At 47.4% G+C, this 15,684-nt stretch overlaps 1 protein-coding gene across 1 annotated transcript; it reads left to right on the forward strand.

Moving 5' to 3' along the window:
• Positions 1-1,673: 1,673 nt before the first annotated feature.
• On the forward strand, positions 1,674-6,905 carry cyp26c1 (cytochrome P450, family 26, subfamily C, polypeptide 1). The gene is made up of 6 exons (XM_008287512.1): positions 1,674-1,880; positions 2,816-3,040; positions 3,230-3,505; positions 3,632-3,790; positions 4,695-5,090; positions 6,488-6,905. Exons 1-6 carry the CDS (start codon positions 1,674-1,676, stop codon positions 6,830-6,832), a joined length of 1,608 nt encoding a protein of 535 aa, XP_008285734.1. The 3' UTR covers positions 6,833-6,905.
• Positions 6,906-15,684: the final 8,779 nt, after the last annotated feature.

Here is a 15,684-nt window from a genome sequence, read left to right on the forward strand (position 1 = left end):
AACGCGCTGAAATCTACATTTCTTTATATATATTTGGGATTAATATCCATCTCCTTTGGTTTAGGCCTTTATTTTAGAGTTGAAATAGGAAGAATTTGGTCCTTGAGGTGCGTGGGTACGTTAATTAAAAATGCAACAGAAAAACCTGCCAAAAAATTCAGTATGTTTGGTTTAAAGGCTGCAAGAAATGAAGTAGGTTCCATGTTTTTTGTTGGAACGCCGTCTGAGTGCAAAAAAGTATTTGTGGAATCTAGACTGTGCTCCCTGCTGCCCGTTCATTCCTGGATTGTTCCCTTTTCTCCGCGTATTCCTGTGAACATAAAACCAGGCTGCAGAGCGTCGGGATGCAGAGCTGCAGCCTCAAACAGCGAACTCTCTCTCTCACACAAACACACACACACACACACACACACACACACACACACACACACACACACCCTCTCCTGAGCTCGTCTCTCTCTCAGGACGCACCGCTGCGCCTCCGCTCTGGTTTTTTTTATTCCCACTCCTCCGCGCCGCTCCGCTGTGAATGAACGAGCCTCTTTAACATATTCAGACCAACGTCATCCGCTGAAGGTGGATCATGCCGTGCAGCCTGGTCTATAAAGCCCCCCGCAGCCCGCTCACTGTGGACCAACAGTCGCCGGTTTGGCAGAAACGAGACGAGAAAGAAACTTTTCCTTGAACCGAAACGGATTTCTGTTTTGGTCGCCGCTGACTGGAGGCCGGTCGGAGGTAAGTGTCCCGTTTGGACCGGAGCGGACTCAGCTCCTGTTTAATGCGGGAAAGAAGTGAGAGGTTTGTTTTTTGCGCTTCCTCACATCTCCCCTCTAGTTTACTTTAGCCCGCCTGGTAATCCGCTCCATACTGTAGCCGACTGTATTCAAATCCCTCTTTCTTCGTTTGCCCCCTTTTTTATCCTGATTTATTGCCACTGCTCTATAAACCTCGGGCCGCCCGGGGGGTGACTGAGCCCCCTGAACTGTACCTATAAAGGCGCATAACCTAATAGACAAGCCGGCGCACGCAAACCTGTAAAACTATTTGGAATACTTGACAGCTACTCCTCATGTTGAAGGAGCAGCGACAGCGGAATGAGGGGGAGTTTCCTCACAGCACACAAGCGCGTTTCTCCTGTAGTTCATCCGCAGCAGAGTGTGTGCAGGCGCATCCATCCCATCGGATGACTGCTTTATGTCCTGCTCACCAAAACTCTTTCACGTGATTTCTACAGATTTACACGCGAAAGCGACCAAAACGTGGATTTGTTTTAACCCAGAACTGAAAGAAAAAAAAAGTGACAACTAATCTGGTTGAGAGCGTGAAAATAACAGGAAGAAGAAAACGAAATGAACTCTCATGTAACATGTGGATGACTGACCATGAGTGGATGAGCCAGGAGGCTGGACGGTAACAGATGAGTTCAGACAGAGTTTACATTCACTCTGTCCCTCACTTCTTCTTTCCCTTTTTTCTTCCCTCTGAGGGTAAGTCCACAGAATGAGCAAACACGCCTTTATTTTTATTTGGACAGATTTTACAGGGGACTCGGAGAAAAAGGAGGCGGAGAAGCAGAGAGCCGGACGGGCCAGAAGCTTTACGCACCGCCGCCGGACACACTTTCAAACGCACAGACGCAGGTGGATGCTGGGAAGCGGACCAGCTCGGAGGAGATGTTCCCCCTGGCCCAGTTCGGGGTGCTATCGGCCTTGGCCACCGCGCTCACCTCGGTCCTGTCCGCGCTCCTGCTGCTGGCGCTGACCCGGCAGCTGTGGAGCCTCCGCTGGAGCCTGACCCGGGACAAAGAGAGCAGCCTGCCGCTGCCGAAGGGCTCCATGGGCTGGCCGCTGGTCGGAGAGACTTTCCACTGGCTGTTCCAGGTGAGCTGTTCTCGGCTCCTGTTTTTACAAGCGTTTGAAAACAGGCTGCAGGTTGTCTTGTTGCGCGCTGGTGTCTGCATGGATCCCTTTTTATGCACATCTGTTCTGGGTTTCCGTTCTGCATTACTTTAAAAGAGGCTGCAGTGATCAGATTATTGATAATGCATCTGGAAACGCGGGAAGCTTCGAGAAGCTGCAGCAGATTCTTGTGCAGGCAGAGTTCTGTTGTTAATGCAACATGTGCGGACTTGATGCTCCGTGCGTAATTCCTTCTTGGGGAGCAAAAACAGACGTTTTCTGTTCAATTCTTCCACCTCTCTCTCCCTCCCTCTCGTCTCTCCCACTGTGAGGAATGCACTCTCATCCCTTCATCTCTCTCTCCTTCCGACCAGCTTCCATCCTCTGCTCGCAGTCACAGGAGCTCGTTGCAGCACTTTCTCGGAGTTTCGCTTCTTTTCACTCCCAACAAGTTTCCTGCTTCCCCTGCAGGAAGTGCTTTTACACATGATGCTAAACTAACAATCTGCTTTGTTTCCTAAATCATCTGCTGCTGCACAGACACTAAACAAGTTTGTTCAACACATATGATGAAATATTTGGGATGAGCATGTAAACACCGAGCAAACAATCAATGTTGGAAATGACTTGATTTGTAAATGAAAGAAACTGTGGATGCCCTCAGTCACGGTGTTTAAACGTCATGGATTTAAAAGCCAAACAAACACACGGAGCAACCTTTCACCAAATGCAACTGAAGTCTGTGAACTAGTTTAAAAAATGCTCATGTGGATTTTGAACTGTGCATGCATCTAAAAAAAGTGATTTGCCGTGGACGGACACAATTTCCCTGAGGTGCCCGACCAAAGGGGTCAATGAAGTTTATCTTGTTATTATCTTATTAACCCCCAATTCTGATTTTCTGTTGCACACTTCAGGGTTCAAACTTCCACATCTCGCGCCGAGAGCGCCATGGCAACGTGTTTAAAACCCACCTCCTCGGGAAGCCGGTCATCCGGGTGACGGGTGCAGAAAACATCCGCAAGATCCTGCTGGGGGAGCACAGCCTGGTGTGCACCCAGTGGCCCCAGAGCACCCGCATCATCCTGGGGCCCAACACGCTGGTCAACTCCATCGGAGACTTGCACAAGAGGAAGAGGAAGGTGCGTTTGGTTGATCACGGCGAGCTGGTTTGGAAGCTTTTTGTTCACAGTTCTGCTCTTTACGTGGGTCTTGTTCCACCCCACCCTTCTCTCCTCTTTAGTGAGTATTTACTGAAAGGTGTTGACTGCCGTGTACCAGGTAATAACTTTTTATGACTCCTCGCTCTTTGTTTCCTTCACCCTTTCAAGGTCCTGGCCAAAGTGTTTAGCCGGGGGGCTCTGGAGTCCTACCTGCCCCGGCTGCAGGACGTCGTCAAGTCTGAAATCGCCAAGTGGTGCTCGGAGCCGGGCGCCATCGACGTGTACAGCGCCGCCAAGTCGCTGACGTTTCGCATCGCAGTCCGGGTGCTGCTGGGCCTGCAGCTGGAGGAGGAGCGCATCGTCTACCTGGCGAGGATCTTCGAGCAGCTCATGAACAACCTCTTCTCGCTGCCCATCGACGCTCCGCTCAGCGGGCTGCGCAAGGTGAGAAAGACAGCATTCAAGTTTGTTCATCTTTAGGCTCTCCTCGGTGTCCAGCTTTTATCTGCTGACTCCGGCAGCTGTTTGATGTTCAGTTAACGTCCTTTTATGTGGATTTTCTCCGTCCAGGGGATCAAAGCCAGAGAAATCCTGCACGCCAACATGGAGAAAATCATCGAGGAGAAGATGGAGCGGCAGCAGGCGGACGAGGAATATTACGACGCCTTCGACTACATGCTGTCCAGCGCCAAAGAGCACGGCCAGCAGCTCAGCATCCAGGAGCTCAAGGTACCCGAGCAGCAACATACGCTCCAGCTTCCCATGCAGACATGCAGGACTTCACGTTGAATCCTGACCAAATTTAACTTGTGGTTTCCATGACTGGGCAGAAGGCCGGCCTCAGGAACAATCACTGTGTGCACAACATTATAGAAGAAACTCCCAAACTGTTGTGACTCACTGGCTGTAGATTGTGGGTAAAAGCCTGCTGCTGCAGCTCAAGCGACTCTTTCTTTCCCTTCCACTGTGTCATAACATCCACTTTACTATACAGAACAACCAGCTCCTGCCGAGCAACGCTCCTCACTCACAGTTTCAAGGTTTGCAGAGGATCGTGCAGAGAGGCAACCCTGCTGGTTAACGTCCCAGTACAGAAGCAACTTGAAGGACCTGCTGACCTCCCTGCATGCAAATATGCCACCAGAACAATTCCCCCATCATCCTTAGCTTAGCTCTTAGTACGATCTGGATTGGTGTAGGGCTCGGGTCAGTGCAACCACAGCGATCCATGCTGCAGACTGGTCCGACTCTACAAGATGGCACGAAGAATGGCATAAACACAAGCTCATGTTGTTCTAAACACCGGAGTTTGTCTGATCAGATGATTACTCTGCTGATTTTCTGGTCCGATGTGACCATGTTAGAGGAGTTTTTAGGGCTTGCTCAGTCTTTAGACGAACAGCTACGACACTAGAAACCAGTAGACTGAGGCAGATCGGAGCACAAACAACCAAACACACCATCACATGGCTGATGGACAGCCCTTCATAAAGAGCTGCACTCATACAAGCAGACTGAATTTTTCACTAATTTTTGCAGAATATTTTTCTCAGTTGATCTCAGCTGTTCCTTAAATTAACTCTGATTTTCAGGCGCATTAATACAAACCAGTAAACTCACATCCTTCTTGCAGGAAACGGCGGTAGAGCTGATCTTTGCCGCTCACTCCACCACAGCCAGCGCCTCCACGTCGCTGGTCCTGCAGCTGCTTCGGCACCCGGCGGTGCTGGAAAGAGCCAGAGCAGAGCTGGAGGCCGAAGACCTCGGCTTCGACTCTCACGGCAGCCCGTCCAGCGCGAACACGGACAAAGAGGAAAGTTCTGCAGACCCGGAGACGACCCGCCTGCTGAACGGAGGCTGTCCGAGGGATGACGGTGGTTTTCCACTGTCCCGGTCTCATTTACCGTATCTGAGCCTGGACAAGCTGAGTCAGCTCCGATACATCGACTGTGTGGTCAAAGAGGTGCTTCGCTTCCTGCCGCCGGTCTCTGGCGGTTACCGGACAGCCCTGCAGACGTTCGAACTAGACGTAAGTCCAAGTCTCTGGTAGGAAGGTTTCTTTGTTTTCTGGTCGGTTTGACAAAAGACAGAACACATTTTCATTTGTTAAATGGAAATAAGATCTAAGACTCTTTGGAGAACCACGTAGGCAACAATACACCCAAGCCCCCCCCAGACTAGTCTAGCCTGACCCCTGCAGAGCAACACACAGTGCAATGCAGCAACAACAGTTGTGTATTTTTGGAAAAAAAAAACTTGCTTAATGCTTCATTAAATGAAAATCCTAAAAGCATCAACTTCAAGCTTCTTCTCATGGATCCCAAAAGTGTTGCAGGAATGTAGGAATGCACCAACTGAAGCAGATGAAACCAGGTCTCCTCAGTGTGGGTGGAGTGACCGACAACTAAGTCACCGTTGGATTCATGTAATGGGTGTTTATGGGGCTATTTTCCAGCTATTTAATTAAAGTAGCTAAGCGTATGAAAACCTGCTGCTGTGCTGCCTGTAGGTGGCGTAGTCGTGGCAAACACGCTGTTCCCTCCTTTGCCTGTAGGGGGCCACTTGTGTAGAACTGATATTAACTGCGTGGCTCCTCCTTGTGGAGAATCCTGATAATCACAGTTAAAGGAGCTTTCACAAATAAACCGTCGCGCTGGACGCAAACTAAACCTCACTTCAGCCTAATTCAGTTTCCGTCCATCCGTCGTGCAGCACGGCTGGCCGCGCTTTGGCCGTCAAACACTTTCACATACTGAACGATGGCGGCCTTTCCTGGGAAACTGCCCCGACGTGGCCCCGTCGCCGGGCCTTAAATACCCTTTCCGTGCCCTCAGAGTGCCCCCAATTTGCTGCGTTTATAGCAAAAGGACAAGTGAAGTTTAAAGTGATTGCAGAAGAATTCCCAGGATACTATTGTGGCGCTCACGATGCCGTTTGTGCACCGACTTCTCACGGTGTAAAAACCCCTATAGCCGTGAAGTAATTGTGGTTTTGAAAATGTCTTTATGCCTGTTCGTTGGAGTGAATCTTCCTGGAACCAAAACAAGGAAATCCCAACTCTGCAGAAATAATTGGGATTAGGTTAGAAAGAAATCTGGATTAAGCCAATGAATGAGGGAGTGAGTGAACACATGCAGCTGAAAACCAAGTGAACCAAGTTTCCTGAGTAATAACTTCACATTAAGTTAAACTTAAACACTTTCTTTCACTTCCACTGCTGCTATTTCATTCCCTAAATCTCCCTGAATCCTTAGATCCACACACTGCTGTCATTTTATGATTTTCTGTAAATTGCTCTATTTTTGGCTGATTTTGGAGAGTAAAGGAGTTTCCGACCCCACGCTGGAGCTCGTGCAGACTTTAAATGATTTAAAGTCTCGTTTGTATTTCTTTATGCTCACCGACTGGTTTTGCTCATCTTTCCAGGGCTACCAGATCCCCAAAGGCTGGAGTGTAATGTACAGCATCCGGGACACCCATGAGACGGCAGCGGCCTTCCAAAGCCCAGAGATGTTCGACCCGGAGCGGTTCGGGCCGGACCGGGAGGAGAGCCGGTCGGCCCGGTTCAGCTACGTGCCGTTCGGAGGCGGCGTTCGGAGCTGCGTGGGGAAAGAACTGGCGCAGATCATCCTAAAGACTCTCGCCGTGGAGCTGACCGGGACGTGCAAATGGACCCTGGCTACGGAGAACTTTCCCAAGATGCAAACGGTGCCGATCGTGCATCCGGTTAACGGGCTGCACGTGCATTTCAGCTACAACTACCCGCTTTAGATAGTAACACAGACTGACAGACTTTCCAAAAAAATGAATACAAACTCACCCAACTGAGCCTTCTCTGCTTCTGGAAACACTCGCCGGTTCTGATGGTGCAGCTCAGGCCCTCCTGTCATTTCCATGGACTCAGACGGGTTTCTGTCGTAGCTTCATCACTTCCTCAGCGGTCTGATCCAAACCTAAGAAACCACCTTAACTAGTAGCACATTTTCAAACAAGTCATGTCCCAGATGTCCGGTTCCTTTACTTGCATGTTAAGGTTCTGATGCATTGAGGTGCAGCAGGAACCCGGTGAGGACTGGACTTCATGAACAGAGCCGTAGGCCCATTTACAAGGACTCACTCCTGCTAGGGGACGACTCTGCTGCCTCTCTGCAGTCTGTAAATCCATTTTAAGTTCCTGAACGATCAGAGTGTGCATCAGTGGAAGTCGACAGCTCCGTGAAGACGCCTCAGTTTGACATTTTTACAGCGTGTTGGTTCAGCTGCCGTTTGCTGAGCACGTCTACAGAACAGGAGAGTGAATGTGTCCACAGATCCACCAGCCTTCATGTCCGTAGCCGCTTACATACATCTGCTGGGCTGAAAGTCAGGAGTGTTTGTCTTTTTTTTTTTTACTCACGTTTAGAAAAAGATGTTTGAGATGCTCAGACAGCCTTTTAGCAAACTGAGCGTTTAAACTTCGTCAGTCCGGTCGGAGACTTCCCCTCCAGCCGCCTCGCTTTGCTTCCTGACACTCTGCCTCTCTGAAGTGCCTCTGAGCAAAGCGCTGGACGTTTGCAGGCTCCACAGAAACACTGCAAACAAACAAAGAGTCACCTGAGCTGAATGAAGGCTGAATGACCCGGGACGAGCTGGGAGACGCTTCAGCTGAACACAGGAGGACGCTTTGGGAGGTTCTCAAGTGGAGCCTGCACTTGATTTTGACAAGTTGGTTCCACAACCAGGATCTTCTTCAAAACCCATTCAAATGCTGTTTTAAAATAAATCTGAATGTTAAATATATATATATATATATGAGTATATATATCTTTACCAGTGCTATTGTGTGTGTATGAAATGAAGTAGCATCATGAATAAGCTGTATTTAAATGCAGATGCATCATGTCTGTCGTACTTTATCTGTAACAGGCTGTAGATAGAGACACTAACCTGTAAAGGACTGTCCATAAACCTGATCCACTGCTAGAAACCTTTTGTTTAGAAGCGAGAGTAAACCTGTAGTTACTGTTGTCAGGACGTTTCTGTGTCGAATCCTAACAGACACGCTGTGAAGTCTTACGTACGGATGGATTGTGGAAGGAGATAGCACTTTCTCCGCTTTACGGAGCCTGTATATATTTGTCCTGTTTATGATTCACTGAGTGTGTCGGACGTAGCTGCTGTACAGTTGATGGAAAGACTAAAGTAGAAGATGATAAACAAAATCAGTCTCTTGTTTTATGACTTTCTTGCTCTCGACAAATCCAGATTGTACGACAGGTTCATGATTGTTGGTAAAACACTGACATGCTGTTTGTATGACTGCTATTAGATTGATTTGGTTTCATACTGCACCTGAAGGCACCTCAGAAGGTCTCGTCGATGGCTGAATGTCGCTTTTGTGACACAGATCAAGTGTCTGCTGTAATGAGTTCAGACGGCAGCTGGCTTGGAAAACATCTCTCCAGCTCTCTGTTCATTTCTTACACAACGAAAGCCTCTGAAGAAACACCGCCTTTATCCCTGATGATGCACGGATCCACTCTGTGGCCGCCCAGCCCAGCAGGGATCTCCAGACATGCAGGTGACACAACGGTTTGTACACGGTGCTGCTGTGAACAGGTTCATCAGATCAATCATCAAACCGTTTAATAGCCACAAGTTTATCATCGACTTCAGATGAAACCACAGTCCTAATCCGTCAAAGCAAACCTTCATCCACCTGCAACACGCCTCAATGGGATCCCAACGCAGTCAGAACCAACACCAGCCCAACCAAACGGAGCAGACAGAACACGATGTGAAGCTCATGTTTCAGGCTGCAAACGTCACATATCACACAGGACGGAGGAGATCTCTGCTCCTTCAGCTCAACAAGTTCTGGTTTGAAACTCAGTCATCCAATAAAATCACAAAATGAAGCTGTAAGTGTTCCTCTTTCATCCCATCCTCCTGGTTCTGTGACTTCTGAGCACCTGGAAAGAAGAAGCAGCTTCTGGAACGTTCTGGGTCCAGTTTCTGCCTCCTAATGGACCTGTGGGTAACTTATGATATGAATGTAGTCTTTGCAGAGTTGTAGTGAAACCACACAGAACGGGTCAGAACAGCTCCTCCATGTGATTCTGTTTCCTTCATTTCTACCTGCGGGGGTCTTCAAAGGTGCTTAAACTAAACAGTAGAGCGTTATCTCGGTGTCGTGGGGTTTCTCCTCGACGGTGTTCGGCCCGGATGAAGCTGCTGTGCTGAACTGGGACATTCTGGCCCAGAACCAGCGTCACCTAGAAAACCCACCCAGGTGCTGATGGAGGAGACGCTGTGGTCCTCACAGCTTTATTATAAACGTCTTCAGCTGCTCTCCCGCTACACCAAGAACAAATCTGCGACCTGATTACGAGCTGAAGTGACGCTGAGGCCGGCGCTGAGGCCGGCGCTGAGGTCAGCAGGCAGCGCCGCCTCCACCTGACCGCCCTCATTGACAGGCAGAGAATAGGGGGAAGTTATGTGGCAGAAAATTAATGGGACACAAACAGCCTGGCCTATTTATGTCCGCCGCAGGGCCTGGCAGCGCTGCCAAGGGCGTTATCTGATGGACGCTCAGTCACTGTGAACTTGGCGACGTTTTGAACCAGAGTTCAGGCCGATGCCACCGGTCAGGCAGCGGTCAGCTGATAGGAGGCTGCATGGGAACCAGAGAGGGAACAACAAGGCCACACAACCCAACGGTCAGCCCTGGGCCTGATGCGACCCACACAGTGTGCAGCGGCGCTGTGGGTTAAAGCAGAACTTTGTCGGTGTCGGCTTAATGGGGCGATCGTGGTCGAGCTTAAAAACGCTGAATCATGCTTTGGTTATACGACTGTCAAGTCACTTATTGATCAGACGCTCTCACCGGCGTTTATTCAGTCATCGCTGAAGGTGGAAACAGGCACAAACTGGTTTTCTTGCTCATTTTTCTTGACGAGTTTGAAGAAAGCGTCTAAAATACAGGTTTGGATGTTTGTGCAGCAGACTAAGTATGAAGCCGTGGAGGCTGCATGAGGATGTCTAACAAACACAGACAATCCTCTAAGGCTGTTTTCTCTCATTGGTTTTTATTTTTTTTCTCATACTGGGAGCCAGAAACCTGCACCTTAGAAACACCACATTTTCCAGTTGTAGCTCTATTTACATTCAGGACGTCTTTGTGGAGGAGGTGGTTCGTATCTCACCCACAGCCTGATTTCTAGAACATGTTGTTCACAGGATTTTCTGATTCACTGAGTGATATAAAGAGAAATCCATAATCCTCTTTGTAAAAACATTATTGGTGCATCTTTTTTCGTTGCAGGGATGTGAATTGTTGAGTGTTTCAAAGTGCCTCATAAATAATTAAAAACTGGGGAAGAAATAAGGAAATGGTTTCATGTGGAGCACAGGTTGGTTTAAAACCATCCATCCATCATCTCTACACCTTCATCCTCACCAGGGTCATGGGGGCGGAGCCTATCCCAGCTGACTCAGGGTGAAGGCAGGTTCACCTGGACAGGTAACCAGTCTATCACAGGGCTACACTTAGAGACAGACAACCAAGCACACTCACATTCACACCTACGGACAATTTACAATCACCAATTAACCTCAGCATGTTTCTGGACTGTGGGAGGAAGCCGGAGAACCCGGAGAGAACCCACGCTGCACGGGGAGAACATGGAGACTCCACGCAGAAAGATCCCGGGTGTCCTCACCGGGACGCCAACCGGAGACCTTCTAGCTGTGAGGCCACGATGCTAACCACCGAGACACCCAGTTTAAAACCAGTTCAACAAAAAACCACCACATCACATTTAAAGTCGACACACCAAAGAACAGAAACGGATCAACTGAACCAAATACTCGTCATAAAATGTCACATTAGCCGTTAGCTTGTCTGTTAGCTTCGGGTCACTGCAGGGTCAATCTGAGGTCATTGATAAAGTGGTGAAGCTGTGCAGAGGCTGTACTTTCATGCTCCTGTTCAAAAAGAACTTCTTTGTGAATCTGTAAAGGCTTCAGAAGATCAAACTGAATGACATAACTCGTCTGAAACTCTGCTGCGTTCTGAAGGAGCCTCTGATCCATGATGTGTATCTGCTGCATCTCTTTATCCGTCCCATGAAATCTATTTTTCCTTCCCTCTGAGCTATAAAAACCTCGGGCCTCTCCGTCTCCCCACCCTTCTCCTCCTCCTATTTGTGTGTTTTCCGGTTCAGAGGCAGGTCTCGGGCACGATAAGGGACACCCATTTGCGAAATGAGGGAGAAAACGGGGTCAGATGGTGACTTGGATAGAGCGACTGGAGTGTGTGAGTCCGGATCTTTACCTCCAGCGCCTGTTTTCTTTGGGGTTATTTAAATCCCTGCTGCTGTCACAGGAGAAACCACAACGCTGCAATCTCTGTGGGTTTTTCTATTTTGTACTTGTAATTGAAAAGTTTACGTTGCCATTTATGTGCTGAGTCAGTTTCAGGGACCTTGGAGACGCCGTCCATGACTTCAGGAACAAAACTGGACTGAAGTTGTTCTCCAGAGCCAGCACAGACAGCCTGGTTTAGTGTAACATTAAAATAGTCCATCCAGAGTAACCAACATTTAGTTTGGCCGTGTTCTTCTCAATACGTTGCTGTGCACTTTTACTGAATCCTGTGTTCAGTCTGCAACATTTTCTCTCTTTTGTTTTGCGTCATGTGTTTATATTGGTTCACTCTCTGGTGGTTCTGGTTCCTCTGTGGAGACGCAGCAGGCCGTCATTAGATCAGCACAATATGGAAAATAAAATCAGGAAATGTTCCCTTTAGTTTAGGAAACATCGTATCTGCTCTCAGATGTACGTCGCTCTGGATAAAAGCGTCTGCTGAATGAAACTGTAGAAGAAGGACATTTCTTTCCATTTATTGGTAACCTGCAGCTGACCTCCTCACCCGTTTGGACGTCGCTGCTGTTCTGGTTGAGAACAAAAGGTTGGCGTGAGGTCGGATCTCTAAACGGCTGTTTCAGGTCATTGGTAGAGTGCTTCATTATTTTAATGAGGTAAAAGAGTGGTCTTTAGAGAAAAACTACCCAACAGGCCCGGTCCGCTCAGCTTTACTTATCAGGGGCTTCGAGAAACAAACAAACTTTTACAGAGCAGCAGAAACATCACACACTGCTGGAAACGGGGCGACAAGGAAAGAGCGCACATCTCGTAGTTACACCCTTTGACTATTATTATTATTATTATTATTATTATCATTATTATCATTATTATTATTACTACAGTAGGATACACTGTAAAAAATAAATACCATTTTTTAAAAACATTCTGGCAGCAGTGGTGCAAGACAAAAGTGAGATGGTGGAATGCTGTCATGTAAAAAAGAAATAAAAGAAAAATTAAAAACATTTAAAGCAAATATTCATCAAGTAATACGTTCTTTTCTAATTTAAATACAGTAAAAAAGTTAACATTTTATTTCACACATTGTAAAAGAACAACTTACTATTTATAAAACTACTTTTTTCCTTTTTCAGAACTTTTATTTTTGTTTTTTACAGTCAATGTGTTTTTTCTTTTCTTTCTGTAATTTAACAAAACAGGAAAAATCTTTTTAATTTTTTACAGTGCGGCTCAATTTGTTGACATGTTTATTTCTTCTTCTATTTTTAACTTTAAATGCTAATTATTTATTGACATACGTTGTTATAGTTTATCAGCACGTACACTTTGGGCATTACTTGGATCATTATTATTCCATTTGCTTCTTTTTTCTGTGACCAGCGAGCTTCTGTGGTTTAACCAAACAGGAGACATCTGGGAAGTAACTGAAAGTAAAACAGCCTCATCTGTTTCATTTTTGATTATTTGCAGAAGTGAACAAAGTACGATAATAAAAAATGCAAACCATTCCTCACACGACTTTGGTTTTGTGTCTCACAGCTGGATGGAGCAGCTCATAGAAGAAGCTCCTCTGCATTGAACAAGAAGAAGTCCGTCTAGATTCTCCTTCTGTGGCCAGAATAGCAGAGACAGTGTGTTGTTAATGCCGTGAGCTTCACTCACATCTGCTGTGTTCTTTTGGAGGGAAGAATCTAAAAACATGAGAACCACGAGAAGGAAGCGAGAAGATGTGGTCTTCTGTGGGGGGTAATTTTGGTGAAGCAGCTCTTTGAGATAAAAGCTGATTGTGAGATGCAGAGGTGAGCGTCTGTCGGTGCAGCAGACCAGCTGGAGGAAGCGAAGATGGCGAACCCGTCTGAGGAGGCGGAGGAGGATGTGGAGAGGGAGGAGGAAGAGCGGGTACGGACATACAGCCGTACAGCAGATAATTATTGGCTTTGTCAGACAACATCTGTTATGTCAGCATTCCAGCCGTCAGCCTGGAGGAGGACGAGGAGCTAAAAACCGCCTGCAGAGTTCAGGGCTGTTCAGAGGGACGGACAGAAACAAGGCCAGACACAGGAAGACAAAACTCCGACCCTTGGACAGCTTCAGCTTCGCCTTTAAGTGTGAGGCTTCAGCCGGAGGGTCACGAGTTCAAACCCCGTCTGCCCGGCTGCAGTGTCCTTGACCACCAGGGCCTCCCTCAGGCTGACCATGACCTCCGACCCTCTGCAGCCTCATGGACACGTCTCCGGCAGCATCAGGACATGTCAGCCTGCTTTGAGCTGCCTCAAACCTTTTTTTTGTGTGTTGTTTTTACTAAACTGTCTCTTGGCCATTTTGCCCTAATGCTGCAGCAAACAGAGGAAGTGGAAGTGGACTGCTTGTGGCCCAGTAGGATCCCTGGAAGCCTCCAATCCAGCAAATTAAATATAAGAGTTGTTGAAGAAACATCTCTAAAAATGATCTTTCAGGACCAAAGAAAGTTTTGAAATTATGAATGTACAAGTGTCAGTGGATCCTCCACCAGCATCTGAGAATCATTTTCTGCACAGACTTTGACAGTTTGCCACTTCAGACAGCAGAAAATCGCATTTCTTTTTTGTAGTTTTAGCTTTTCACAAGGACTTCATTGTCATTTAAATTTGCTGTCATTGCTCTAAAGCTCCAACACCTCCTTCTGCAGATACTGAGCAAGTCTGAGGGATGGTATGGATAACTGGCAGTCTTCAAATCAGCACATAAACAGTATTGTTAAGAAAAAAACATTCGCAAAGACAGCTTTTCAAGACCTACAGGACTGGGGTCTCACCATTATAAGCTGATGGAGTCGATTTGTTTCACAGAGTGCTTGTAGATAGCATGTGAAAGTCCCTCTGCACAGACTGACCATCAGTCACTTCAGACAACAGGAAAGCTGACCGTGTTTTGCAGTCTTAATGTTTCACATGGACTAAATTGCCATTTAAATTTGCTGCAGACGACAGAGCGGCTCTGAGGGATTGGATTCTGCGTCATTCACTTCAGTTTGTCAGTACAAACACGGTGCAGTCTTAACATTGCCTTCACCATAACTCTGCATGCATATAAGGAAATGTAAATGCAGCATCACCCATTCATGCCATTTGTGATTAAAACCCTCATTCATTAAAGCATGATGCCACTGAGGCATGAGCCACAATAGGCTGCTGTCCCTGTCTCTGCTTCAACACACATGTACATCAACATTTCATCCTCTGTGGACTTCCGACTGCAGACTGTTTGTCCGTAATGTGCTACAGATGTGAAATGCTGCAGCGCTGCATGACGCAGCAGGTGTGTTGCCCTGAAGGGCTTATAAAAGTGAGCGAGGGAGGAAAAGAAACCAGAGGGATGTGAGCACAGGAGATAAATGAATAGAGGAAGAAACAAAGTGCAAAGAAATGGAAAGAGAAAGGCGGAGCGACAACTGTTTAGAGGTGCAAACACATGGAAAGCCCAGTGACAGATTGACTGTCTTATGGCTGCAGCATGACGCTGCGTTGATGCTACGCACAGCTGTGCAGGCTTCCTGTTGTATCCGTCTGCTGCCACTAGTGGGCAGCATCAAAAATATGTGGAGCAACTGGAAATGTGGGCCGCTCTTGTTCGTGTTTGGTCCTTTCGCTTTTGCGTAGTCGAGTGAAGCCACTGAAAATAATGGATGGACATGGCAGTCACAAGCAGAGGTGTTGGCTTGTTGGAGGCTAGCACATCAGCTAATGTCCTGACTGATGGACTGACTGAACAGCAGTGACGTGATCCAGTTTTGATGGATCCGTTTACACGCTATTTCCAAATCAGCACTGTCCAGAAAACTGTATATGTGCGAACTTGAAATAAAGGAAGGTGTTTTATGAACAACAGTGAGGGGGAACATGTGCTGTTTATGATTTTCTGTCCTTCATATGCTGCTGTGATGTCAGAAGACTACAGCGCCTATAAAAGTTATTCACCCCCTTATATAGCTTTTCATTTAATCATGGCTCAGCAGTCTCGACTAGAGTTCACCAGAAGGCGTGTGGGAGACTCTGAAGTCAACTCCAAGAAGGTTCTTTGGTCTGATGAAACCAAAATGGAGGTTTTTGGCCTTAAAACTGGATGTTACATTTGGCAGACAACAACCACTGCACATCACCGCGGTGGCAGCGTCATGATGAAGCACGGTGGTGGCAGCGTCATGATGAAGCACGGCGGTGGCAGCGTCATGATGAAGCACGGTGGTGGCAGCGTCATGATGAAGCACGGCGGTGGCA

Source organism: Stegastes partitus, unplaced genomic scaffold (genome assembly GCF_000690725.1).
Source record: "Stegastes partitus isolate 25-593 unplaced genomic scaffold, Stegastes_partitus-1.0.2 Scaffold504, whole genome shotgun sequence".
Classification (NCBI taxonomy): domain Eukaryota; kingdom Metazoa; phylum Chordata; class Actinopteri; family Pomacentridae; genus Stegastes; species Stegastes partitus.

What these genes read in the sequence shown, in the direction of transcription:
- cyp26c1 (XM_008287512.1), top strand. Translation starts at nt 1,674, where the DNA reads ATGTTCCCCCTGGCCCAGTTCGGGGTGCTATCGGCCTTGGCCACCGCG. An exon ending in CTTTCCACTGGCTGTTCCAG is followed by an intron (nt 1,881 to 2,815) that starts GTGAGCTGTTCT and finishes TGCACACTTCAG; the next exon opens with GGTTCAAACTTCCACATCTC. An exon ending in TGCAGACGTTCGAACTAGAC is followed by an intron (nt 5,091 to 6,487) that starts GTAAGTCCAAGT and finishes TCATCTTTCCAG; the next exon opens with GGCTACCAGATCCCCAAAGG.